The sequence below is a fragment of the Liolophura sinensis genome, chromosome 1, assembly GCF_032854445.1.
Source record: "Liolophura sinensis isolate JHLJ2023 chromosome 1, CUHK_Ljap_v2, whole genome shotgun sequence".
Lineage (NCBI taxonomy): Eukaryota > Metazoa > Mollusca > Polyplacophora > Chitonida > Chitonidae > Liolophura > Liolophura sinensis.
The window spans coordinates 38,075,405-38,092,305 of NC_088295.1; the positions used below are offsets into that span (position 1 = coordinate 38,075,405).

General features: G+C 39.3%; 1 protein-coding gene across 1 annotated transcript; it reads left to right on the plus strand.

Moving 5' to 3' along the window:
* The first annotated feature begins 1,010 nt into the window (after positions 1–1,010).
* Positions 1,011–10,221, plus strand: LOC135481920 (bone morphogenetic protein 10-like). The gene is made up of 3 exons (XM_064761699.1): positions 1,011–1,623; positions 4,817–5,589; positions 8,145–10,221. The coding sequence occupies exons 1-3, from the start codon at positions 1,086–1,088 to the stop codon at positions 8,373–8,375; spliced, it is 1,542 nt and encodes a 513-aa protein (XP_064617769.1). The 5' UTR covers positions 1,011–1,085; the 3' UTR covers positions 8,376–10,221.
* The last annotated feature ends 6,680 nt before the right edge of the window (positions 10,222–16,901 follow it).

Sequence of the window (16,901 nt, forward strand, 5' to 3'; positions counted from 1 at the left end):
CATATGTTTAGGGTTTAACTTTGATTAGAGCATTTCGTTAACAGTTGTCTACTTGCATGGCGCATCAATGACAGCTTATACTTATTCCTTATGGAATCATCGTATAATGTTTTGCCGAGTGTCAACATTAAGAATCCAAAAGTTTCATATTAGAGTGTTTGACAACCTAATTGGATAGAACATTCTCCCCCCATATACGAGGAGAGTTATTAAACCACAAGAGGATTACCTGTTTCTTCTCAATGTTGAGGTCCACAGATGAAATGAAACCGCAAATAAAAGGTATTAAAAGTTTGTATTAGTTATAGCCTCAGCCATGACAATCATAATACTTGTAAAGCGCTACTAATAGTTGGTTAGTTTGTTGTTTGAAATTTGCTTCAAGTACAATATTGTGTTTCCAGAAAATGGTAATCATCACGGAATGTTAATACGGTTGAGGACTGAGGAATAAGTATCAAAAATAAGACGCAACACTTGGATTCTTGATTGAGCCACACCATTAAGAACATAAGAACATATAAGAGAAAGCCTCCTAGTTTTACACACTTCGGGTCTTGTAACTCCCTTTAAGCTTTGAGCAAATTAAAGGGCATCGGGGTCAAGAAGCTGCATGGTACAGTCTTTCTCTGCACTTAGGCTGAATTTAAGAAAGTACTCGTTGCCAATTGAAAGAGTGGGTACACGTAATTTAGGATTCCATAAGGAGTTTCAAGGTATTGAGGTGTGTGCGTCAAACGTGCCTACGTGACAAGAACAACGGCACTATATGTCGAACTCGCCCTCTACTTTATCACATCACAGGTATATTCGCTAGCCCACTGGACGCCGCAATAAAGGTAACGGTCTGCGTTATGTACATGTATATATTGCTTGCCCTCTCGATAGCTCACAAGAAACAGTATACCTGTCTAAGAGTGGCCTGGCCCTGGCATCATCTCGTGAAGAAAACAGGCCCTAGGGCAATTATCAAATATCCCGGAACAGAATACTTGCGTTATCGGGATAATGATTGGCAGCAATGAAGACCGTTTGTCTGGTTTTGCACGGCAAATTTCTCGTGTATCTCTAGCCTTCACGTGTTAATGCGAACCTCAAGAGGCCGGTTTTTCCTAGGCGCCAGCCAGTCTGTATACACGCGCCTCTACGCAAAAATGAAGACGTTTCCAACGATTCTCGCATCGCTTGCCTTTACCGCGCTGCTGCATATTAATTCTCATAAACAGGCCGACGCCAGGCCGTCTGAAGTGAAAAGCCGCATATCCATCTCGGAGATAAACAGCAACTTTGCAGAAAACGACGAACATCTCCAGTTGCAAAAAAGAGAGCCTGATTATGACTACGATGGAGAATTGGAGTCTATGTATGACGACTACGATTTGGAATCGGACTACTGGGACTCTGAAGAATCGCCGAATGTGGACGAAGTGGTGCACGTTACGGCATCGATCCGATCTCAAGACTTACGGCTAGCCGACTTCACGCCTAATCGAACGCTTAACCTCCGAGCTCCGTCCCGAGATGCCCCGGAGTACATGATGGAACTGTACGAGAAGTTCTCCAAGAACAAGTGGGTACATCCCAAATCTAACATAGTCAGGAGCTTTCAAAACATCAACGAAGGTAAGAGTGCACATCTTTCGACAACCATGCAATTCGTAATTTTTTACTACTTTTTTAATTCTCTGTAATGCTTTCCCTTCTTTATATTTATAAAAGACTATGTCTTCACAAGCAGGTGTCCTTAGACTAAGCGATTTATGGCGTCCTTCGTGACGAATTTGGCTAGAAGTTTCCTCTAGGGAGAGCGTTCTGCAATTTCGTCCAGGCACAAGCCTTTACCACCTGGTAGAAATAAACTGTCCACGTGGACAAATTATGCTAAAAGAGACAGAACATAACTAAATAAATAAATTGAAAATGTATACACATATTTATATAGACAGTGGTTTAACACAAAGATCATGTATACCCGGTCACCTGCTCTATCTTGGAATTGGGTCGGACATTTTCAGTAGAATAAACAGATTAAATCCAATGTCTTTTGTCAGAATCAGTCCTGTTTAGCGTCTCTCATAGTGAGAAAGGTTCAATGGTGAAAGTAAACTTCACTATAGTTGTATGTGTATACCATATTGAGGAACAAAGTATATTTTACTTTGCAGCGCTATGTTTGTAAAGGGTTTGAGGTATTCATGTAAAAATAGCCAACAGGCGTAGAAAAACAGAATATATCCAACAAATACTTCTACTGTTCTTGCCTATGCAATAAAAACATGTAAGGGCTAAATATATTATAAGTATCATATATCCAAGATATTTTTCTAATGGCCACCCATCAGGATATTCCTTGTACTAGGTTAAGCTTAGTACTGTATTCCAGCGTTCCAAAATTAGTTGCCGTCATATCACGAAGCTCTCTGAAGAAACCCCTATTGTGTATATAGTGGGTTTTTATACACACGAAGGGTGTACAAAGACTGATTTGTAGTGAGTGTTTATCACATATCATTTTTGGCTTACACAGCGTGGGCAAGAAAGGCTGGCATCTGGAGATACTAGCGAATAACTATTTTCTTCTCATTCTGAATTGTTTTCATGGCGTCTAAACAAATCAGAAATGTGTTTTGTGATGTCTTTAGGTATCTTGGTTCACATACGTTAAAATAACTGGCAGCTTATATACCTTGTTAAAAAGGCAAATATGAAGACGTTGACGGTGCGGTGTAAAATTCTACACCATGAAAACAATTTCCACCTGACTGGAAATAACATCTTGAAAGGGTCAGAACAGACAGTTTCTTACTTGTTTCTGTTAAATTTAAATTTATTTGTTTATTTATTTGATTACGGTCGGAGAGGTTAAATTTATAAGTAATGCACAATGGAGAAATGTGCATGTAACGCTACATAGAACTCATAAAGTTCTAATTCCGAAAATAAGTGTGAAGAAATCAAGCTAGGCAGAATAGTATGGTTCAGACTACCACACATATAGTTTTACATACCGTAATATATATACTGTACAAAAGCGCCATGACTTTAATTGGATTTTTATAATTTGGCTGCAATCAGAGGTATTGCTAAGGTTATAACACTGGTGCATACGTAAAGGGGATGTATTTAGAGACTTGCTGGACTCACTTGGAAATGTTTCTCCTTGTAAAGTAGTCAATGCTCCTGTGACTGTTTTCCTCAGGCACCTCCCGAGGGTAATGTTTCGCTGTAATGTCAGCGTTGACACATACACAGGCATTTTTTTTTGGAGGGGAGGGAGGGGGGGTATAACCTACAAAGCTCTGCTGTAGTTTGTTTATCAATGTACTGATGTTCTACACGATCCAGAAACAAGAACCTTTCTGCCTCGTCCAAGTCAAACACTTCTCAACTTTTCATTTCCTCCCAAAAGGAGTTTTAATCAGCAGACAACAGCAGAATGAACAGCTAAATAGTATCGTATACCAAAATGTTATGTAATGTTAGACGAACCTTGCGAGACTCGTTTGGAGAGTGGGTCTGAAATAGAAACCCTGCTGCACGACAATGTGTAAATGTGTTGACGGCTCTGGCTAGATTTGCTTACTATTTCCGGAGTGCTGCGGCAGAGGGACAATTAACCCAGGGCAAACAGAACCCATATCAGGTTAGGCCTTTATTAATGAACTTCACTGAAACTAGCTTAAAGTATGTAGTCCGCTCAGCAGGAATTAATAAGTCAGTCTCAAAGCATATAGCCCAATCGAATTGTAATTCTAGATTGTCCCCCATAGCCCGTCCCTGCGTGGTGACATACTGTTATATATATGTACGCCTTTCATATATACCGCAAAGAGTGAAAACGACAGTCGTACATTTGTGTATGCAGGGTATACATAAAAAATCACAATGGAAGTGATTGTGAGATACATACATATTTGTTAGATTGTATTTGTTAGATAGTATTTTAATTTATAGTTCTTTCTAACATCATTGAAAACATTGTGTCTTAAATAGGCCTTTAGAGTTTAACATTTGAACTCTAATAGTTTTGATTATTTTTTTCGACAAACCACTATATTTGAATCTCAAATGTATTTTGTATGCGAACCAAACAAGTCAGGGCAAAATGTTGTCCCACCAAACGGTCGGATATGTAGGCCTGCCAATGGCAAAATTAGCACAGCACGTGGATCTAGATCGATGCTGATCTCGCAATCCAGCGTAATTACCTGTCAGTTCCTGTCAGCAAAATCGTTTTATTTTTCTGACTTGCTGCGCTTATTTAACCTCTTGTATTTTGGGGAACCATTAGGCTTGTATTTTAAAACTGTACCAAATGTTCTGTTTATATTTGGCTGTTCATATATACACATCCGCAAGCTCTTAGAGACATAGGAACAGGACGTGGCTAGTAAGATTGTCGACTCGAGAACTTCGAGACACGTGGGTTCAATCCAAGTCTTAGGCAGAGAATTTTGGGATCGACGGCGCTTGTGGCGTAGTTTCAGTAGTGTTAAGTTTGTGAAAAACAGCTTGTCGTCCACTAATCTGGCGTTAAAGTCTGCAAAACAGACGAGGAAAAGTTTGTCAGTGACAAAGATCGGTGGTATACCTCAGGCTTTTTGGGTTCCTTCTTCCATAAAATCGTCTGCTAATGTAGGATTAAAAAATCTTTGATTATGACGTTTAACAACAATCAATCAAACAACCAATCAATCAATTAATGTCCGATAAATACCTTGCCCATTTTCTCCAGTTTATTATTTTGGTGTTTGCCTTACATGACAGCTATTGGCTTTAAGTTTCTGAATGAGGGTTATCTCGTCTATTTTTTCAGAGATCCTCAATCCACTCGTCGGTGATGAACCATTAAAGGGAATGAAGACAAGAGTTCATACTTTGGTGTTTAATATCACAAGTATCCCCAGCGATGAAAACATTGATCTGGCAAAGATTCGGCTTTACAAACTCGTCACCAAAGATCGAAGGACGTATGTTGGGGTGGACAGGAAAGTATCTGTATTCGAAGTGTTTGACGACAATCCAACATCGGACCAATCGACTCATCGGTTGATTTCCTCTAAGCACATATATGGTCATACCAGTGGCTGGGAATCATTCGATGTAACGTCCGCCGTACGCAGATGGGTTCGTTTCGTAAACTCGGTTCAGATTTTAGAAGTGCGCATTGAAACGGTCTTCAATAATAACGAGTCCGGTGACATGGATATTGATACGCGTCATGAGAATAAGCGTGACCCACTACTCGTGGTTTTCTCCAGTGAGGCCGAGGCTAAGCTACTGCACGCTAGGGAGTTACAAGAACTGATATCACATGAGACTGATGTGAACACGATATCGCCGTCAGAGATGTTTGACTTGGGAGAGGGCAAAGCGCCCTTGAAATTATCACATGGAAATCATATGTCATCAACTAACATTAATTTAAACAAATATTCCCCAGACGACAGTCATTTGCTGCATAGAGTTAAGAGGGCAAAGCGAAACCGAAAGAGCAGAAAAAATAACAACTGCAGAAGAAAACCTATGTATGTCAATTTCGCTGAAATCAACTGGAACGATTGGATAATAGCACCAAGAGGATACCAGGTAATTAGTACGAACTGCTCCTTGGCAATTTCAATTTCGTCCGATTTTATTTGTGTTAAAATGACATTAGAGAAATTGGTGTCTCGATATGAGAAAACTTTTTGAAAAGTCTAATGTGTAATGGATTCTTATTTCCTTTTGTTCTCATAATTTTGACCATCAGTAGACGGCGGATCAAAGTGCTTTATCTACACTTACTTGATAGCCAACACCACAATATTGCAATAGACTTTTATTGGTAGCAATGCAACAGTATATGTTCTAGCAATCCTAAAAAATCTAGTATATTAGCAGTGCTTTAACATGCTGTATGTTGTATGTTAAGAGTACTGGAGCATGCTGTATGTTAACAATGCAATATGTTATCAGTGCGGAACAAGAAAGATGTTGAAACAAACAGTATGCTAGATATACTGGAACATGGTGCATGTTAGCAGTGCTAGAACATGCGGTATGATGGCGGTGTTGAAACATGCAATATATTGCCAGTGCTGGAACATGCAGCATGCCAGCAATGCTGGAACGTACAGTTAGCTGGCAGTGGTGGAAAATGCAGTATGCCAGCAGTGCTAGGATATGTAGTATGACAACAATGCTAGAACATGCAATATGCTGGCAGTGTTGGAACATGCAGTATATTAGCAGTGCGGAACATTAAAGATGCTAGAACAAGCTGTATGCTGGCAGTGCTGGAACATACTGTATGTCAGCAGTGCTTGAACATGTAGTACGCTGGCAGTGGTGGAACATGTACTATGCTGGCAGTGGTGCAACATGCAGTATGCCAGCAGTGCTGGAAAATGCAGTATGTTAGCAGAATGAAATAGTACGTCTGCATGTCATGCACTATATTATCAGTGCGAAACATTAAAGATATTTGTAGTGCGGGAGCATGCAATGTTTCAGCAGTGCGGGAACATGCAGTGTACCAGCAGTGCGGGAAAATGCAGTATTCCAGCAGTGCGGGAACATGCAGTGTGCCAGCAGTTCGGGAACATGCAGAGTGCCAGCAGTGCAGTGTCCCAGCAGTGCGGGAACATGTAGTGTGGCAGCAGTGCGGGAACATGTCGTGTTCCAGCAGTGCGGGAACATATAGTATGCCAGCAGTGCGGGAACATGTAGTGTGTTAGCAGAATAGAATTGTACGTCAGCACTGTTGGTATAATAAGCTGTTGAAACTGTACATTTATAGGTAGGACAAGGACATCGCGGCTTATTTCGTGTACGAAAACCTTTACGATATTATAAGAGAGTATCAAGGTACATTTAAAACTAGACACAAAGACGTATATCATTGCTTAAACAACAGAAAAAATGACAACCTCACAATCAAAACAAAAAATATAAAAGAAATTAATAACCTGAAAACTGCAGCAACAATTTTATTGACCAGGTCAGCAGATTAAAAAAGAAACCAAGGGTGAGTCTGTCTTTTGGCGAAAAATGTGACATAGTCTTAAGAAATACTATAGGGATGGGCTATTTCGCACCTAGAGACCATCTGCAAGGGAAAATCCGGCATTGTTTTTTTATCACGATTGCTGATAATACAGTTGTAGAGTCGGTAACTGCCTTCATAATATGATTGTAAAATGTAAGATGCCCGGATATACGCCAGTAGCTGACACTTCTCCGTCTATCTCAATGACCTTTAAGCTTGTGACTATCCCAGGCAAAAACTCGGTTTTCGGTTTCTACTGAGTACTACTACGCCAATACAGATACTTAATTGATGGTGTAATTTACGCTGGTAAATATATGCTGCAGCCACAACCTTCTGACAGTAATATAACGGCTTGGCCAGCTAAAGCAACCAAAGAGCGCTCGGGCATAAAACAGTTGGAGCCATCTGGTACATCCAGGCATCGACAGGCAGAGATGCACCTTGTTGTGGAAACATACCACTGCCGTTAACTTTTAAACCATCTATCTGGATAGTAAAATCCCCTACCCCCGACCACCTCCTCTCTCCTGCACTAGATCATCCTGACCATTAGCCCACCCACTCTCGGGCGCAATTAAGTGCATAGTTAAGACTAGACATAATTCATGGACAGCAAAGCATGGTGCTGAGCTCTATCTATACCCAAAGACGACTAACACCAAGCACGAAAAGAAAATCTTCTAAGCAACAAAAAGTTCTTCAGCTTCCTAGAAAAAGAGAATTCTTTTTGAAACAATAACCTATCATATAAGGAAATGTATCTTCCCTGTCAGTGGCAATTTTGGCATCGCTAGACTGATTGATTGGATGATTGATTTGTTAATTGTTGTTTGACGCATTAAACTAATCCAGAATTTTTCATTTTTTTCATGGTGGTCGTTTTGAAGGGCGAAGGAAACCTTCATTGCTAGAAGAGCGCGTTCTTTATACTATCGTTAAGAAAAGGGACTTTAGACGAAACACATGGCTCATTCCATAATTCGTAAAGCGTTTCTTCCGGTTTCGACATTTCAAGGTAGAAAAAAATGCACATTAAATGTTTAGAAAATATATTTAGCCCACAAATATCAAATATCTGTTAAATAGCTAACTATCGTTTTTTCCTTTCCAGGCTTTCGAGTGCACAGGACGATGTCATTTTCCACTGAACGACCATTTAACCCCTACCAAACATGCTATTATACAAGCACTGATGCACATCAAGGATTCCAAAAAGGCGTCACGTGCTTGCTGTGTACCGACAAAGCTGGCTCCAATGTCTATGTTATACATTGACAAAGGTAATGCTGTGTTCAAATATAAATACGACGATATGATAGTGGCGAAATGTGGATGTCGGTGACCAATAGCACGTAGCCCAAGGCAGGCCGGAAGATGAACCAGAGGAGATCACGTAGCAAGAGTTACCGTTCCTTAATTCACAGTGACACTCAAAGACGCGCACCTTTGGCCTTCGTCAATGAACCGGGACTGTTTCAACGAGAGGTTTCCGCGAAGCGCTAATGGCGTCCACATTGGAGATTTTAGATGAAAGTGGGGCGTATGGTATCTTCAGTCAGTCACGTAATTGTAGCATGCTTATCAACATCAAACTGCCAAGACACTGCAGAAGGCCTAAGACGAAACGTTTAGCCTTGAAGACCTGTGCGGCCTTTCCATGTGTAAAGCTTTAGCGTGAAATTGAAGTGACGCCAGGCCGCGGTCTTTCCTTCCTAGATGCACCTCTTTTAGAAGTCGTAAACTTTACTTTATGCGGTGTAAAAATATAGGAACTAGACTTTTCGTACTTCCTGGTGTTTGGGCTCGTGGTTTCCGTCACAAAGCATAGAAGAGAATGCTGGCATTGCCTAAGTGCAATTCCTGGGTTACTGGAGCATTTTCTCACTTGAAATTCTAGTGTATTCACTCTAAAACCACGAAGGGTGGCACGAGCGGGACATGTATGATAATCATATCGGTACATATATGATAATTATGTCGGGGGGCGGGCTTAGACAAACATTAATTTCAGTGACAGATCCATGGCTTGAAAACCTTGGCTAACTTATAACGTAATATATTTGACTTATTTGTTTGGAACAACAATTTTTCCTTAGTTTTGTATACATACATCTGGGTAAATATTTGTACCGTTGCACTTTTTGGCATGCACATAGTGAATGGTATTCTTCACGAGTGATGTTGTGCATATAGGTCTATTATATGGCACCACATTTCTTATGTCTTTGGCAATATTCCATTCAGAAGAATGGCTGTGGAACGAAGGTGGAACAGCGGTGAAGGGAGATTTTCAGGAGATGAATTATGAAAAATAAAGATAAAATTCTAAAAGAAATTCTGATATAATTAAACTTGATTCTGATAAATATTTCTCGTAGATATACTATAACTGCATTTAGCTACAGCACGATATTATTGAAATTCACCAGTAACTGAAAACTTGCTCATAATTATTACCATGACAACCAGTAAGAGTTTTTGCTGGACACATAAATAGTGAGCTGTATTCATTGTTGGAAATTTTGCCTTTAAAAGCTTTACCAAGATAAGGTTGACAAGTGAAGGGTTAAAGCTTATTGTGCTTCAAACTGGATAGAATTATGGGAAGCAGGACTTAACGATAAAATACCGTGTGCCTGATAAGTCACCGGGCTGGAAATTTCGTGGAATATGGGCGTTTCTCGAAGTCTATATTCTACGGTGAAAAGCCATCATGAGTTTAAGAAGTGACGTTTCAGTAGTGATTCAACATCATAGTGGAAATGCTAGGACACCATCTTGAATCTAAGACGCTGAAAGTCAGTTTGCAAATATTTTGATGTTTATTACATGCATAGTAGTTGCGATATGAGCGAAATATTGGCATATAATATGAGAAATATATATAACTGAGAAATGAGCTTAAAACATTTGGGATTATAATTCATTTACTTGTGGTTAAGCTATAAATGTGTTTATAGTGTTGTGAATTGTTGTCCTGGTTAAATAAATGACTAATTAACATTAAATAATAATTATACTTTTGTAATCCCTTTTTGTAGTAAATGTACTAATAAACTGTTAAGCAATAAACAGTAACTACCTCAATGAATGTTGGCTAAAACTATTTGTATCCACAGTAGGAACTCTTCAGTTATGGAATTACATGTGTAAATTGGGTTTCTCAGCAGTGGGTTATCAATATATCAATAGACACGTGTTATACACATTTTTAGCAGTTGTTTTGTGTCTCATTTTCCACAGAGTACTCGCAAACTTCATCCCCAGCGAAATGTGGAAATTCCCTCACAACATCTCAAAATGGGGATGAATCCCTGAAGTAAATTCCGTAACCCAGATCCTGATCAGGCTGACCACAAAAATATGATGGACTTTTCTAAAGCCAGGCCAACACGTGCACAGAATTTCAACTAAACCATTGTATAACTTCTCCGACAAACAGACAGATAGAGACAAACAGACAGACAGACAGACAGTCGCAAATAAAAGGAGTTAAAAAGTTAACTCTAATCCATTGACAAAGCACAGTATAGTTTCAAAGGAGACTATTTTCTTCCATCCACTAACATCATCATAATCTTGCAAATAAACTTATCCTTAATACGAAGTAAATCACCAATCCGATTTGATTTCTTCAATGTTCAGATTCTGTTTATAAGAATGCTGAAGTTTTCAAAGTAACACAACCATGTACTATAGATGGATAGCATGTCTCGATGCCGATGCGGGCGCAAAATAATATTTCATCAGGAAAGTCGGGGTAATAACAAATACGATATCGGAGAACTCTCTACGCAGGTTTCCACAATTCTTCTATCAGTTGGCCTCAATGGAGGTAAGTCCGTTTACATCCGAACAAACAAATCGTTTAATAACCTTTTAATACTTCAAGTTCCCAGGGCAAAATAACCTACCTAACACCTTCGTCAATATTAACGTATGGTCAAAGCGTTTGTTGAGACGTCTTTGGTCCCGGTGATTCGTTCCTTTGAAGTGCTTGGCACACTACATTTGTAGCTTTCATCGTGCAATTCCCTTTAGGTTCATTTATTTATTTATTTATTTATTTATTTGAATGGTGTTGAATGCAGTACTAAAGAAAACTACAAATATCTGATAGCGGTAAGTTCTGTTGATTTCGGAAATCGGAGTATGGGTGTATAGGTATAGGAAACTGGCGAATTTCCCACATGTGTCACCCGAGTGCAGCATTTTGATTAGAGTTCAGTGTATGTTCATAGGTGGAAATTAATCAGACGCTTGAATTTCAAAGAACTTTATGTAAGACTAATTATACAGCCTTACGAGTGACAGCTTACTGGAACATACATCACACAAGGTTTGACAATATCGATGAGTCCCTGTCATCTCGCCTTGCAAATTCAACATGTTAAAGCAGATTTTGTTTTCGTGTTTTTTTTTTTTTCAAACAAAATCAGTTTCCTAGCGTTGTTATAAGCACTTCGAAGTTTTTCCCACTAAAAACGATGTCAAAATCTATAACAAACCTATCAACACCTCTATAGAACTGGAAGCTGGAAGCATCGCTGCATGTACCCCTGTCATGTGTACTAAGTCATACCGTATGTATCACTACGTAATTCCATATGTAATTCCATAGTGTCACGTCATGACACTGCCATTTCAAGGAGGAGAAAATATTTACACAAAGGCCATGTCATGCAGATTCCATATATGGTTTTCGGTATGCATACGTTGGCCCAGAATGCCTAGATGCGTGAAAAACTCTTTTTTTTTCCTTTTTTGAACGCAAACTTTCAGAAATTTTTAGTCGGGTAATATATAGAGAATAAAGGAAATGTGACTCATGTGCGATTGTATTTATATTCACAAGAATATTCAACCAAATTGTTTCTGACTCATGCTATCGTAAAAAATTTGATATATTACTGTTCGACCTTTTAAAAATCAAAATTACGAGCATGAATTTGGTCCAAAAATCGTGCGGATTGGTGGACAAAGGCGGCAAAGGGAACCACCGGATGTCACCTTTGCAACGTTTCAATCACCATTAAGATCTTCTCAGTTTGGTAGACGTAACTAAAGTATGATTTCTCAATGAACCGGACTCAGCGATAATTTTGCAGCCTGGAATTTACGCACGGACCAATGATGAGTCCGCTACGCAGCGCACAAGATTTTGTTGTCCAGGTAAGCGGTTAAAACAGGTGAATCTGGTTAACTGGTAGTAGATCGCCTGAATTTACAGAGCCACAGTATGGTGTGGTTCAAAAGTTAGTGCAAATGCGTTATGAACATGTGTGTTTGTCTGCTTTAGACGGGCTTACAATAATGGTATCTATGATGGGAATTTATTATGATGTACTCAGTCTACATGAGACAATGCGTCGAAAAGTTTTAGTATATGCTTATAAAAGTTGTCTCCCCTGGTCCATGAGTCAAAGTTTATGCTGCTTGCCACCACTGAGTTGACGCTCATGTGCAGTAATTTTCGATATATATATATATATATAAGATCTATCCACGCGAAACATGACGGCCAGGTTTGCGGGCGAAGGTTTTCATTTACCAAGAGCAGGTCCCGAATCTCGAAGCGATCTTAGACTTAAGTCAAAATATCAAATAACTTTAAAATTGTTATTTTTTTTACCAAGTTTAATGATTGAAATTTGACCTAGTCCAAGATCGCTTCGTGATCCTGGGGCCAGAATTGCGAAGTTATTAGTTTCAGGACGCATACAGTACCGTAGTTTAGACTGAACATGCGTTAAACCGATGTCAGAATCTAGGCGTCAAAACAGATACCTTTGTGTACCAGCCGTCTGGTCAATAATCACAATGCCAATTCTCAAAATAACGTTCAACACCAACCACCTAAGAATTGAAAATGTAGATCCAGTGTGAAATTAGGAAGAATTCATGCAAGGGGAAACAGTCAAGTTTAGTTTTGTTTATTTTATTTCTTACTCACGCAGACTCATTGTGTTCATTTACAGAGAAGATGACACAAACAGTCAACATCACGTGAGAATACAATATACAACAATATTCAATGTGCCGGTGAATGAAATAAAAATAGTGTACACCCTGACTCGTGCTTAATATAGCAGAGAACTAATATCTAAAAATACACTGCAAAACAATACAACAATATGTTAGAATACAATATACATGTAAAACAATGTACGTACAATACAAATAGCCTGTGTACTGAGTAATGCTTAAAATACTATAGATCGACATTTTAATTTAATAAAAATAAAGAGATGAAAGTTAAAGTTGTTAAAACACATTTTGGAGGGGATAAAGACGTGCTGTTTCCTAACATTAACTCTCGAGAATGGGGGTGAGAGGGTGGTGGGGTGGTGGTGGTAAAATAAGTCATGTAAGCGCGATAAATGGCTTGGGACAGAAACTAGCGCTGTTTGCAAAATGGGTTGAGTTAAAATTACTGTGTACACAACAATAAAAAAAAGATCAAAATATGTTCTTCGACTCTCCATAGATGGAAGATTGAAATGTTTACAAGGATTTACCCAGTTCTTGATGTCGTATTCTACTGACGATTTTAAAAGAAGGAAATTTAGAAAGCGCTTCTGTAGCCCTTCGATCATATCGAATAAGGCTTTTTGATACCTATTCCAAATTTCAGATGAATCTTCCAGCTGAATACGTACCAGTGAAACATACAGAGATTTCTCTGCACTAACATTACTAAAAGATTTACAGTCGCGCTTAACAAACCCTAACATTCTGTTACGCATTTGACTATACTCTCGATATGATCAGAGTAATTGATGTATGTTTAGGATGACAAGATCCTTTATTTTGTTAACGTTTTTTTCACTAGTAATATAATCAAAATCAAGAGGTTTTCGTTCAAGGGTGAATTTTATAGAGGGACATTTACTGACTTTTATGTGGAGACGCCAACAACTGCACCATTCATATAAGCTATGAAAATTTTGTGGTGAAGATAAACAACCTAGTATAGACTGAATGGACTTAAAAACTTTGGCGTCTTCAGCATGATTACGACATTCCAAATGAGATTAGGAGGATGGTAGGTCGTTGATGAAAATTATAAATAAGATGGAGCCAATATGGAACCTTGGGTTACCCCGGACATTACACTGCTCAAGATGAGGATTATTTTCCATTACCTACAGCCCGTTGGCATCTCTTGAGACTGATAAGACCTAAAGCAATTTAAATGTCATATAACATTTCAGCTTGTGTACAAGTAACACATGATTTATGGAATCAAATGCCTTTCAGAAAACGGCACATATAGTATGTTCTTGAGCAGTAAGATTGAGCTCCTTAGTTACTTTATCCGAGAAACAAGCATGGATGATTACTGTTGATCAGAGTGTTTCTGTTTTCTGAAATGACTTCCAGTCTCATAACCGTGACCACTGTGATCTCGGTGTGGTTAAAGATTTGTACAAATTTGCTACTGCAGGATAGCAGTGATGAAAAGTGAACGTAGAGAGCTGCGCATGCGCTGTAAGGATTTAACGCTATGCTGTTAAAAGGTGAGACCCCTAAGCACTGGTTATAAGAAGCCATTTAGGGGTCCATTCAAATCAACAGGAATGACTTGCATTTTCCAGGGCAGCCACTTTATTCTAATTAATCAATCTTTTGGCCACCGTTACGTAACATTACATCAAATGAAACAAGAAAATCGATCGTCGAAGCCTCGAAGTTGTAACAAGGATAATGTATTTTGTATCCGCGTTTGGCTATTCTCAAAAAGATAGAAACCTTTCAGCATGAACGATGATATAACAGTTTAAAACCTTTTTTGCTATAATTGCGTCCACTTTGAAGCAATAAATACAGGATATAAGGGGACAGTTTTGTGACAAATTTCAGTTGAAGGCACTCATCCGGGTGGTGTGTAATAGAGCCGCTAGATCAGGTAATGTCAGTGCAAGTACAAAGTGAGTGATAAGGAAACGTCCGCATCAAAAGCGAAATGACAGGAAAAGGAAGAAAGAAACAAAAGCCTATCGACCGTACAAGCAGGATTTCTTACTTCATCAGGTCTGGAAATTACCTGAAAAATACCCCTCCATGGAGATGGCATCAATATAAAAGACTACAGCGCATTGACAGTAAAACCAGAGAAGGGATGTCGGTGTGACAGTCTTGTCAGTTTACATCAGTAAGGGTTTCATTCTAACTGTTCATGTAAATGGGATAAAACGAACCCCCATTTTCATATTTTATATATCTTTTTATTGTCTTGCATATTTATGCTTCTTGGATGCCATGTTTGTTTGTTGTACTATTTGTTTGTTGAGATATTCTCGTGAATAAATGCAGTGAATCAAATGAAATGTCCAGACAGTAGCAAATTACCAAATTGCCCCCTTGCACCATGTCTTCACATCTACATACCTCTTGTGCCTTATAAATGAAAATAGTTGTATTGAGTGGTTAATTACATCTCTAACACGATCAAATACAGTAGGGTCTTCCCTATCAGTCAATCCCAGTGACTGTTTTGTTTCTTATTGTATATTCCCTTCGTGATCATCACTGGTGAAAGAGGAAAAGCGCCAGTGCAAATCAAATCCCCCCCCCCACTTCCCTTTCCGGGGCTCAGTTGGTTAGAGCACGATAGCGGAGCGTAAATACCCAGGAGTCTCTCATCAATGCGGTTGCTCTGAGTTCAAGTCCAGCTCATGCTGGCTTCCTCACCGGCCGTACGTGGGAATTTCTGCCAGTAACCTGCGGATGGTCGTGGGTTTCCCCCGGGCTCTGTCTGGTTTCCTCAAATAAATAAATAAATAAACTGGTGAAACAGTTGTCCTCAGCAGTAGGAAAATAACTGCGTTTAGATCAGATTTGTATATGTGAATATTGGGCGTAGCAAGAGAAATTATGACTGGCACTAGTGATTATGAATTTTCCTTTATCCTCTGCAACAGGGGGCTTCCGTGGACGAGGGGATAAGCGCGTCAGCGCAGCGCAATGACCCAGGAGCCTCTCACCAATGCCGTGGTTGTGCTCAAGTCCAGCTCATGCTGGGAGGTCTGCAGCAATCTGCGGATGGTCGTGGGTTTGCCCCCGGGCTCTGCCCGGTTTCCTCCCACCATAATGCTTCTCGCCGTCGTATAAGTGAAATATTCTTGAGCACGGCCTATAAACACCAGTCAAATAAATAAATAAATAAATCCTATGCAACAGTACCTGTGAATCTTCTGCAGTCTTCTGTGGAAAACAAAAGTGTTCATGCACCGACATTTAAAAAGTTGCGATTTCTATTTGGTCGACAGGCACCATGAATACAACAGTGGACAGTAAGCCATCTGGAGTTCATAATAAATCAGGTCACATCAGAATTCCTCGTATTAATTTTAAATCTTCTCGATATATAATTTGTAGCCATTAAAGCAAAACAGAATTTTTTGAGAATATGCGATACTTTTATCTTAATTCTTCAAGCCGTTTTGATGGGAAATCTCCTACATTAATATTACGTAACTCGAACGCCACGCGGGCTTTAGCTTTTCAAATATGTCAATGTCGTCAAGGATATAACATGGTTAAGGATTTGATTGATGTATGTATGAGCTGACTGGTTTCCGATGTGTTTTTTGCTGACGGGCACGTGATTACGAAATCATTTTATTGGTCCTTCCTGATCAACAGAAATGACCCTGATATTCCCGGCGACCCACTCTGTCTTCCCAAATCGATAGTTTGGCCAACCGTTACGTAACACTTCAATATCAACAGCCTACATAAGCGCTAGCCACGAAAGGTGAAAATTGATGCCCCTAAAGTTTTGCGCGGATAATGTATTTTATACCCTCGCCTGGTTCCACAACAGTGTAGAATGCCTTTAGCATGAACGATACTATAATTGCTT

Excerpts from the sequence above, each read along its gene's own strand:
- LOC135481920 (XM_064761699.1), top strand. The coding sequence starts at position 1,086 with ATGCGAACCTCAAGAGGCCGGTTTTTCCTAGGCGCCAGCCAGTCTGTA. Across the intron at positions 1,624-4,816 it reads CTTTCAAAACATCAACGAAG|AGATCCTCAATCCACTCGTC; the intron begins GTAAGAGTGCAC and ends CTATTTTTTCAG. Across the intron at positions 5,590-8,144 it reads TAGCACCAAGAGGATACCAG|GCTTTCGAGTGCACAGGACG; the intron begins GTAATTAGTACG and ends TTTCCTTTCCAG.